Source organism: Clavelina lepadiformis, chromosome 1, assembly GCF_947623445.1.
Source record: "Clavelina lepadiformis chromosome 1, kaClaLepa1.1, whole genome shotgun sequence".
Taxonomy (NCBI): domain Eukaryota; kingdom Metazoa; phylum Chordata; class Ascidiacea; order Aplousobranchia; family Clavelinidae; genus Clavelina; species Clavelina lepadiformis.
This window is the reverse complement of record NC_135240.1, coordinates 9,004,156-9,016,007: the sequence shown is the minus strand read 5'-3', so window position 1 is coordinate 9,016,007 and position 11,852 is coordinate 9,004,156. Positions and strand designations below refer to the sequence as shown.

Below are 11,852 nucleotides of genomic sequence, written 5' to 3'. Positions count from 1 at the left end.
GTTTTGAGACATTTCATAAATAACTTAAAATAAAAAAGAGTCAGACTAAGTTTAATTGTATATACGGTAATACAATTCCAAGTTTAAAAACACTAACTCATCAGTTTAAGCTCAAATGGCAAGTTAAATCTAGAAAAGAAAGCAGCTTTAAAATTGCACCGCTGAAACCTCTGCAGCGAAGAACAAGAAAGAGTTAATTCTGAAATAAAACAATAGGCAAGTATAGACTGAAAATAACATAAACGGACCAATCTACACGTATTTTGTTCACCAATTAGTAAGGGCGTCGGACGCACCTTTAAATTAAACAGAACAGCAACCGACCACTAAACTTGTACCTGTATTATTTCTTTGTATAATAGCCTATTACTTTGTGATCGAAACAAAAATAATAATTTTCTGTTGGTTTACAATTCTATTCAATTTCAATGTCAGTTAATCCATCGCGATAAGACTGTTTCCCCACTACTGTTAGCTTGCCTTTTGTTACTAATTTTGTGACATCGAGTAAGACATGTCGGAAGAAAATTCAAGTGAAGCAGTTAACATAGCAATGGTTGACATGGAAAGTAAGTCAACGGATAATCAAAATACCAAGCACGCCTTGCAGAGCGCAGATGATGGAGAGCCATCCAGTCCACAGAACGACGATACGGAACGCTCTTCTTCACTTGAGCCAAAAACAGAAAATACAATGTCCAATAAAAATCAAAGCGATGAAGAGACATCAAAAGTCGAATCTTCAGATGAGGAAGACGAAAGTGATGAAGATGGTAAATAATGTGCTGTTTTTAACGTAAATCGTAGTAAAGCATGCACAGCGGCATGCTTTTAAAAATCATTTTTTTTAGAATCTGATTCGGAAAAAGCAACTGACCAAGCCCAAAACACAAACCTATTACAAGAATCCTCAGAAAATTTAAATGAAGAAGACTCTAGTGACGAAAATGAGGAAAATGAGACCGGTAAAGTGATATTATTAAGTATAGCATTATCCAGAAGGTCAGCAAAGTGTATGCACGCACATATGCGCCCCGTTTCAGCTGAAGCTATATAATAGGAGGAAATTATCACTATGCGACTTTATAAACACATATGGGCGTATACTAAAAACCATACTTGGTTTGAGCCAAGACCATATAAGGCAGATATGACGAATCATAATCTTTTCTGGGCTGGCCGAAATAAGAACGTATTTTGTATGGAATCACGCAGATCTAAAGCTACGAATATTATATAAAGCAATTTGGCCCTAATATACGTCGGTATATATTGCATCGTCTTTGTCGTATATATTTGATTTTTCGTCATTGGTTGAGGGAAAGTGACAAATAAAATACTAACCATTATAGCAGGATGAAAAAAAAGCTTCACAAACAAACAATGGACGGAAAAAAGCAGCATAGCCCAAGGGCTTAAAACGTGTAAAACTTGTAAACCGACTCAGTAAAATTTAATACAGGTTAGAACGGCCAATAAATCAAAAATGTACTCGTATAACATACAAACACCGACTTTAAATTTACTATAGTATATCAGTAAGCATATAGAGTAGCATTCAGCTTGCATAGAGTTGGATTGTATAACTCTAAAGTCCGCTAAAAACTTGTGCTTTTCAATCTGTCAGACGGTATGTCCTGAAGGTGTGACGGTGAGTACAGAAAAAGTATAGTAAGGATGACAAACATGGTGCAAAAATTAGAAATCGCTATATTGATTTAATCTCGTTAGAAATCTCGTATATTATTCTATTTGTTTGTTTACATCATCTTGTATAATTGGTGACTTTTTTCTTGAAATTTGCAAATGTATTAACAATAACAATAAGACTAATTTTCATTCATTAATTATTGCTATTCATTTCACGTTTGATTAGCAACGAGGCTTGGTATTTGGATGAGATTTTTGTGAAAAAAATTGCTAAAATAATGCGATTGTGTTATTATTGGATGAAAAGCACTGACCTAAATCATGTGTATGTTATTGTTACCAGATAAACATTTCCAGGGCGCTTCCGACAACACAGGCAACATCAGCAGCAGTAACCAACAGAAGGACATAGAAAAAAGTTAGAAAGTTTACTATTTATGAGAAAATCTTTTCTTAATAAGCAAAGAATAAAATATGCATATGTATATATTATTAATTTAAACGTTTTTTATAGATGATGATGCTGGTGGTGCAACTTCAAGTCGCTTTAGCAAAACTTATCTTAAAAAGCATAAGGTCGAATGCACTATTCTTGGGTTGGTTTCATTGTTAATTTTAGTGGTCATCATCGTACTGCTGGCAACACAACTGGGTAAGGTATTTAATACTTTTTATGTAATGCTGTTAGATAGGTATGGTTATGTATGTATAGGGTCGCACCACACTGGTATCCATGTATACTTCATTATTACCATGAAACTTCAAACAGAAACAAAGTTTTGTTCGTACCTAACCTTAATGTAGAGCTTCTTGTTTTGAAATAATTGGCTGGTCACAAGCACATGTACCAGATTGATTATAAATGTTAGTTATTTCATGAAAACATGACCAATTAAAATCTCTCTAAGCTGGTATATTAACAAATATTAGGCTTAATCAGCAAAAAAGTTAAAACTTATATCCCACTGTTGAACTAACAGGGTCATCCGCGCCAACAAATGAGCAGAGTGGAGTAAACCAACAGACCACAGCAACAACGTCCAGTTACGTTTCTACGACCATTTCCAACTCGTTCACTCAGAAGACGACAAGTTCAAATGTCGCTACTACGAAAATGGACCTGATCAACATGACTTCACCAGCCGTTACAACCACTCCGAAATATTTCTCAACTTCTCCATATATTCCATCCGAAAACCTCACCACCGATGCAAATATATCAGCTCAACAACCAACCGAGTTTAAGAATTATTCAAATACCGAGCTCCCGAACGTTTCAACTAAGGCTACTGTTGTTTCTGCACAGACTGTCATACGCATAGATACAACATCGTCGGTTTGAGAAAAGAAAAAAGACTATCCTGAAAATTATATCTTCAGTAACTTATAAGCTGTTAAATTTAACGTGAGTTTTCATGAACATTATTTATCAGCTTTGCACATTTATGTAGGCACTGAACTTAGTCGTTAAATAACCCATAATCGCTTTAAAATTTAACTGCGATAAAATATGAACAACTAACAAATCGAATAACTAATCACATCTGTTACAGTTAAAAAACTTTTTAACTTAAATTTTTAGAAAGCGTTTTAAATCTATTTTGTCGCCAGGCAAAAATTCCTTGTTATAACTATAATAATTAGCAAATTTCACGCACATCAAGGGTATAAACGGTAACGCTTTTTTGGTTTGTGTAAAGGCCCACTCTCTTGAATGGCTCACGGTTTGCTTGTTTCACTTGCTAAAGCGTTGTTTGTGGTTCAGTTATAGGTCTTTAGTGTTTACATATACTGTATATAGAAAATCTTAATCTATTGGTACTCACTACTATATTGAACTAGACCAGCATTATATGTAACGCAATATATGTTTGTGTTAGACAGTATAATTGTAAATAGTGCAATTAGTATGTGCACAACTTACATCAAGCTAGCCAAACTTTTCTGGTATTGTAGCCGGATAACTTTTAAGCTAGGGTAGCCTAGCAGAAAATTTTTAAATTGAACACTGCTAAGCTAACCAAATTTGCTGTTTATTAAGAAGAAATTACAAGACACATAATAAAAGAACTTAAAATTATTTACTTGTTACTGACCGCAAATGCAGTTTGCAATAATTTGGTTTTATCATTTACGGCTTTACGCTAAATAACCTATAGTCTTAGCGTTAAAAACTCTATCAGGCAACAATATACGACATAACAATTTGTACAAACATTTATTAGGACTATATGCCAGAAAAACTATTTCCATAAAATGCAATATTTCGAAAATTATGAATCCCAATTATTTTATGTTATCTTTCATGATTTTCATCTTTCCTTTAGCAAATAATGAAAACGACTCAAGCGTTTAACAAAATTAATAGACATCTAACACTAATAATATTAGCAATAAATCTGGTTTTAAAAGAAGCTCCCAAGTAGCGTAATAATGGTTCATAATCTCTTAACGGAAACGGGTTACGCTATAGACATTGAAATGGGCTGGGCTCAGAATTTAGATGGGTTGGTCCGAAGAGACCCTTTTGGACTCATGAGGATATTTTTACTTAATTTACCTGTTAAATTTTCTAACTCCTTTTTTGCTTGCGGTTAGAATACTCTAACATATTCTTGGCCGAAAGGTTTTAATATTACAACAGAAATAGTTTATAAAAAAGGTTGTTTTACAGTAGATATAAGTCGAAATCAATAAAGCGCTTTTAAGTTACCGATACCTTAAGTAGAAGTAAGGTACCTGTACCGAATAAGGCCCGGTCCCTAATAAGGCCCATTGCTCATATTTCGCAAACCCGTGCAAATAAATAAAAGATTTTGTCCCTACATAAAAACTAATATAAATTCATGATGGTTTACCAGATTTCATCCTTGTCACGTGATCAACCGATTCGCTAGAGCACAACAAAAATTTGATACTTGCAGTTAAGGTGGTTTTGTTAATTTAGAAAAAAAGTAAGTGAGAATTTGGCCGGTTAAATGAACTGTTGTCTGCCGGCTGAAGTTTTCATGTAACAACCAACTTAGTATTGAAAAGGATAATGCACTTTTTTTTGCTAAAACTTTTCTGATGATAAAAATGTGACGTTTTTTTCGTGGATGCCACATGCGCCTAATAAGGCCCATACAAGATGCTTGGCTAATTGATGTCCAGACTTCAAGAGTGGTTCCAGTCATCATTGGCAAATTGTTGCAATTACTTTGATGCGCCTAGTGGAATCTTTTTAAATGTTTGTACAACTTAAAATGTGAAATTTCTAATAATGTTATATGTTGTCTATTACTATGTTTTGAATCAAAATACTCACAAAATTGGTGGGCCTTATTAGGAGCCTATGCTCCTAATAAGGCCCATTTTTTGGAATTTTTAATTTCTTTATAAATTTTTTTTGAGGGGTTGTCAGTTATTGTGGTTTGAATATGTTGTAGTCATATACCCTCACTAATACTATACGATTTTTCAGTCTATTCTCATTTATGGTTCTTGAGTTATTTTCAAAAAAGTGTTAGGTGGACCTTATTCGGTACAGGTACCTTATTAGTACTCCCGAAAAAAAATCTACTCCACTACAATTAAAGTAGAAGTATGACTTTTCAAAACTACTCAAGTAGGAAGTAAAAGATTTTAAACTATTTGAGTAAGAAGTAGTTATCGATCTAAAATATGAGGTTGTGAAAATACAAGTTACCAAGAGTTTTCTAAAAGAAATACAACTGCAGGGAAATACATAATTTTATGAAAATAAATAGTTTCAGAAATATTTTTGTTCTTCGTCAGAGCATTGTTACACGAAATAAGTGAAAATCAAGTTGTAGACGGTATATAAACCTTTTGTGCAGATTTGATTGCAAATGAAAATTAGTGCAAATTGTTGCAAAGTTCAATTCGAGCTAAAACACTGACTAGACCTACTTTCTACTTCGACGTTTGGTAACCGACTCAAGTAGGTACGTTACTTTGGCCTAAAAACTACTTAAGTAAAAATAGAAGTACCCATGCACAAAAATCTTTAAGTAAGTAGCCTAAATAAAATCAGATTTTATGCTTTTTACGCTTTGGGTAGGCTAAGCGTAGTCAGAACACTGTTTATTATAGACCCAAAACAAAAAATAAATCGTAATTAGTTAATTGTTTGTTATTTGACATGTGTTAAGTCTTGTACTTGGTTCACGTTACTGACTCGACTTGGGAATGTAATTAAAATGATTCGACTTGACTCGGACTTGTGTAGTTAGTGACATGACTTGTATCACGAGTTCACGACCATCAAAACTTGTTTCCATCACTGCTACAACCCTTTATCATAATACATAACAACGGAAGCCATTAACTTCTGGGCCGCACAAAACCTTCAAATAGGCAAAGAGTCGGACTCTTGTGTTCTTAGTTACTGTAGTTGTGTATCCTGCTCATACTTGTTGTTTCCACATTTATGTTGAGGGCGAAGAGCTGACTCTTACCAGTTAGTTACGGTAAACAAGTTTTAATTAAAAAAAACATTTTGATAACACAATAAAGTATGGGATTTGGTGGTGTGATGGTTTTGGGATGGCCTAAGCCCAACCCAGTCTTTCAGTTTTATTGTCTGACTCCTATGATTGTCTTTGACTCCGTTGCGTTTACTGTCTCTATATTGCTTCTTAAATCAACACCAACTTCATAAGTTCAAATTTGTTATATTGTCCGAATAACTTGTCCGAATTAGGATATTTACACCATGATTCCAATTCCCAATATGTTAGCAATTACTTATTCAAAATAGAATAACTCAGAAAAGAATTCAATTCGTACGAGTCAGAGAAGCGCGATTTAAACAAAACATTTCTTTTTATACTAAAGTATTGACCAATCAGCTTTTAGCCAATCAGCCCATAATCACGTGTCAGTTCCAATTTAAGCCTTTTTCTCACAAAGAATTCACATCGATTTGCTATCGTATACAGAAAACCACTTGACACACTTAACTACGTCACAGGTCAATTGGAACTACTTTTATGACTACCATTTGCTAGAACAATGCATTAGCTACGTACAACTATTACACGATCAAATACCACGCTACTTGAAACACTTCAATCTACGTCAGCCCGCTACAAGCTTTGCAAACATTATTATCTGCACTGGAGAAAAATCAAACTTTATGCAATGCCAATATATATAATTATTGCAATTATGAAATTGTCCGAACGCCACAAAAGAACAAGCCACAAATGAACCTAAACAGTGGACTTTTCTTTCAACTAAAGGATGGCTGACATGGTCTAGCTCTAGCCCATTGTAGTTCTTCTCAACCATACCGAAACAAGATTGTAGTTATCTGTGTCACTGTCGTAGGCGCCTTGCTAATGCGTGTTTCAGGAACTGGTTCATTAGCATTACCTTACAATGGTCACTTGGGTGCACGATACCGGCAACCGGTATACAATTAACTCTTGCTTCATTAGCTTGGTAGTCTAACGTCTGCTGGCCTTTTCTGCGGTAGTCTTCTATTGTGGAGTTTAGAGATGAAGTAGTAGGCCTACATATCTGGATGACCACCATCAACAAAAGATGCGATTCAAGGCTAGTATATAGTAAAGTAGCAAATTTAAAAATTGTGTTTTAGTCAATGCTTGTACTGACGTCAACAAAATCCCGCGCAACTGGTTTATAATCTCATGCGTCACACTTTTATTAAGCAAACATATGGCCTACTGTAATATAGCCATCAACATTGTTTATATTATATCTATGTCATTCACCCATGCGCTACCGTCTGAAAGAATGCATTAACTCAGGGGTGTGCAACCCGCGGCCCGCAAAGGAAAAATATGCGGCCCGCGGAGAAGTGACAATTTTGAACGGTGTGCGGCCCGCGAAACGAGTTTTAATTTAGTTTAGTCTGCTATGTGCAATCAATTCCAACCCCCTTGCAGTGCTGAATCAAACCTTGGCTGAATGTCTGTGACGCAACAATACCCTAAAGGTTAGGGTATTGTTGCGTCACAGACAGACGATTAGGGCCTAACGGCTAGCTTGTGCAAAGCAAGAACGCAATTCACAAAGATGTCAATTGCTGAGCAGTTAGCATTTCAATTCCTGCGTCTTAACTTATATTTCTGCAAGGAGATAACCCCTAATAAAGTCACAAGACCAATAACGAAAGAAACTGTTATTGATTTTGTGCTTTTAACTACGTGTATGTTAATTAAAGGTGTGGCCCGCGGTTTCAAACAGTTGTTGGGATCTGGCCCTCTTGTACAAAAGGTTGCACACCCCTGCATTAACTGACTCACGAGCCAATGGTTCACAAACTTGAACGGCAGTTGCTCATAAAACTATGCTTAGTAGGCTGAATTTACCCTGTCATAAGAGGTTATGCAGGCAAATTCATCTGTTTTTGCGGGCAAGATTCTATTTATGAAAAACTTTTTGACCAAAACAAAAAGGAGGACATAATCATAAACACGAAAAAGTGAAAAAAACTTCGAAAATTGATTTCGAGGTTTGATTATTATTTAGCCATAGGTTAGAACGCTAGGTTAATGATTAAAGAAACTTCGGTAAGAATCGTCGGAAATTTACCTGGACCGTGACCATGTAGGATTTTTTGATAGACCGGTAGTGGTAGATAAATCGGGTCTAGGTTAGTGCAGAAGTGCACAGCCACAGGATACATTGTACATGAGACCCAATTACTCAAATAGCGACGTTATTTGGTTGTGCACTAGACACGATAAATCCGTAAATCTATAGTTATAGCCTAAGTGTTACAAATGCACTGAAGAAAGACTGAATAGGTGCCTAGCCTACTTGTATCTCCATTGCACACGTGAGCCGTAGCGGCGTAGGCCTACAGGCTAACCTAGGAAGGTAGTATTGCCCGAATTTAGAACTGTCCACCGGATCCACTAAAAAGAGCAAGCGTCGTTAGTGCTTTGCCCAAGGACATTACAACAGTTTTGACAAGCGCCACCAGGTATAGTATCAAACACGAGCCGTATTTATCACAGGTCAGTAACCACTCGGCTACTGAGCCAACAAGTGGCCAAACTCCAGTGTGGAAAAAGTGGTAGCTGCACGCACGAGATCTATCAATGTCAGTGTCAAACTTTTTTATCTTTATTCAGATTTATAATAACTAACCAAAGAAAAGCTAGGCTAATATTTTAAACGCCAATTTATTATAAATAAACAAATAATTGAGGCTTGGTGCATCATATCACACCAAAATTTGCGTCATTCCACGCACGATTTCTGGTCCAAAACTTGTACTTACTTACTTGGTGTTCTGTCCAGTTGTGACCTTAGGCTAATCTGATACTAGGTTAATGGCAACCCGTCCACATAGTGCCTAGTGGAAAGTGTGGTAGCTGTACGCATGAGATTCATCAAAGTACATGTAGAATTTTTATCTCTTTGTCGATTTATCATTAGCAAACAAAGAAAATCTGGTTGTTTGAACACCAATTAACAATATATAAACAAAAAATTGAGGCTTCAGTGCATGTCATCACATTAAATTTTGCATCTTTGCATGCACGATTTCTCATCAAAAACTGCCAGACATCAGAGTCGAACACATGAGTTAGCCGGTCTGCACACTGGAGATACAAACTGACCAGCTTTATTTCCTGCACTCGTTATCCTCCACGAATTGTTATTTGACTCTCTTTTGATTTGCAAAAACTCTTTTTTCCTGAATAATGAATTCAATAATAACATGTAGCAAATTGCTTTACAATATCTACCCTACTTCAGTACGTTCAGAGTTTGTCACTTTATGTTTGGTAGTTTAATTAAGTAGGCTATAGCTTGTGTATCTATGTCCTATATCTATTACATATTCGGTTTTCCTCAAATAAAGTGCAATATCAAGTTACTGTTGATTGATTTTGCCGATTTATGATTCAAAAACTGCAGTAAAAGAGATTGCTACGTTATTAATGCTCAATATGGCCTGAACTGGAAAGCATGGAGGTTTTTAGCGAGAAATCATGCATGCAATTGGTGGGAAGAGGCAAATTTTGATGAACACTTAAGCCACTAATCCTTTGTTTACTTATTATAAATTAACATTTAAACATCTAACTTTTCTTTTTTTACTTATTATAAAACGATGTGAAGATAAACACATACGGTGTGTATGTTGATGAATTTTGTTTGTGTAGATGCCACACTTTCCACTATGGAACATGGCTATAACACATCTTGATATCAGGCTAAATTTATCATAAATTAAAAACTATGAGCAAATTTTTTTATGATTCCATTCCATTCCACTGAAGCCTCAACTCGTTCTTTATTTATTATAAATTGGGTTGGGAATAAAAAAGTTACAATTACAGTTTCATTGTAACCATTACTATCACACACTAAATGCAGGAAAATTCATTATGTGATTTTTAATAACACTGCTTGAAAGATGACAAGACAAGCACCTGAAAAGATAAACAAAATTATAAAGATAAAGACGAAACCTGGAGCTTAATTATGAGTTCTACACTGAACCTACCTAAACACCTTTTTTTCTTTGGTGCAAGACTCGCCGTTGACGCCTCACGCATCCAGTTGCGTAGTACTTAAATCGGCATTGTGAAATAAACCAAGGCAATGTCTTCGGTGCAAACAATGCGTGGATTAACCTTTGCTGCTTTGTGGTAGGCTGATCGCTTTACATTTGCCATCATAACTTAACTCCTCCATTGCAATAATCGACAAAACCTTGAGAGAAAAGCTGCAGACAACCCCAAGACCTCATTTATATTGCTTTGATTTTTGTATGCAGAAATGCATAGATATGTGTGTGCTGAGTCTTACCAATTAAAGGCTAATCATTTCAACTAATGAATTATTTTAGTGTCATCCCAGCGAACGCATAGACAGCAATAACGACTTTTTGTAACACAAAACCTCTCGCTTCTCATGCGTGGCCAGAGTGTGATCTTTCTCGTGACGCACTAGCCAGGGCATGGTTATTCATGCGTAACTGTGGATTTACTAAGTACCGTCCAGCATTTAATGAAATCATTTGTTACAACTACTCCTATACCACGTAACGTCAAACTTTTGTTAGTTTCCCCAACTCAAATGCAACAATAAAGACGAAATGCAAAGACAATAGGTCATGATGAAACGTCTTTATCATTAAGAAAACTAAAATCCCAGGGTGCAAAATGCCGCCCTACCCACCTGCCTTAGTCGCCTATGGTTTGCAGCATGTACTGATTATTGTTATATAAATAAATAAATTTAGCTATCAATTACAATTATATTAGCTTGGTTCGGTATTTAAGAGACTTAAAACCTTATTTAGGAGTATTTACGAGACTTAAGACTGTTAATATTGTCTAAAGAAAATGCCGAAGTATTTTTGTGATTATTGCGATGCTTATCTGACGCATGACTCACCGTCAGTGAGGAAGACACATTGCTCCGGTAGAAAACACAAAGACAATGTGAAGATGTATTATCAGACATGGATGGAAGAGCAAGCACAAGAACTTATAGACAAAACCACTCAAGCCTTCCAAAAAGGTCAAATAACAAATAACCCGTTCGGCCCAGGAATGGGTGGAGCTGCAATTCCCCCTCCTAATGCAATGATGGGACCCATGGGCCCACGTATGGGAGGTCCCATGCCTATGGGAGGTCCAATGATGCAGATGCGGGGCCCAGGCCCAATGATGATGCCAATGCGGCCAATGGGTCCTCCAGTTATGGGAGGACCAGTAATGATGATGGGACCTCGACCTGGGCCACAGATGTAAACAGACTTTGGTTCACATTCGATGAAACTGTTGTTTCTGAAACTCCAAGTTTGGACAAGATGGTCGGCTCGTCACTGCCGCAAAAATGGGCTGCGGCAACACTTTGCATTTATCAAGATAATGAATAATTTAAATGCATGCATGTTTATGTTGAGATATTATTTAATGGACAATAAAACCTTACGCGATAGACCGTGCTTTACTAAATGTGTGTGTGTTAAAATTTTCGTTTGTAGTTTAACTTTTCCCGCAATTTATTGCCATTTTTTGCTAAACACGTCTTGTCTAGCTTAATTTGTGTGTGGTTTGTACAAACCTTCAAGCTAATTTTTATCAAAATAAGATGTCTGTGTTGAGTGATATACATATTTTGACTGAAAATGTTGCTTGACAGTGTAGCCATTGTAATTACTGACAATTGTTTTTCTATTTTGAATGTGTCTAGAAGTGTTA

At 36.0% G+C, this 11,852-nt stretch overlaps 2 protein-coding genes across 2 annotated transcripts; both read left to right on the top strand.

The window, feature by feature from the left end:
* Positions 1 to 280: 280 nt before the first annotated feature.
* On the top strand, positions 281 to 3,730 carry LOC143469533 (uncharacterized). The gene is made up of 5 exons (XM_076967272.1): positions 281 to 773; positions 852 to 965; positions 1,994 to 2,068; positions 2,165 to 2,302; positions 2,631 to 3,730. Exons 1-5 carry the CDS (start codon positions 515 to 517, stop codon positions 2,990 to 2,992), a joined length of 948 nt encoding a protein of 315 aa, XP_076823387.1. The 5' UTR covers positions 281 to 514; the 3' UTR covers positions 2,993 to 3,730.
* A 7,181-nt stretch (positions 3,731 to 10,911) lies between these two features.
* LOC143459765 (U1 small nuclear ribonucleoprotein C-like) lies at positions 10,912 to 11,846 on the top strand. Its single transcript, XM_076957038.1, has one exon. The coding sequence runs from the start codon at positions 10,989 to 10,991 to the stop codon at positions 11,397 to 11,399; it is 411 nt and encodes a 136-aa protein (XP_076813153.1). The 5' UTR covers positions 10,912 to 10,988; the 3' UTR covers positions 11,400 to 11,846.
* The last annotated feature ends 6 nt before the right edge of the window (positions 11,847 to 11,852 follow it).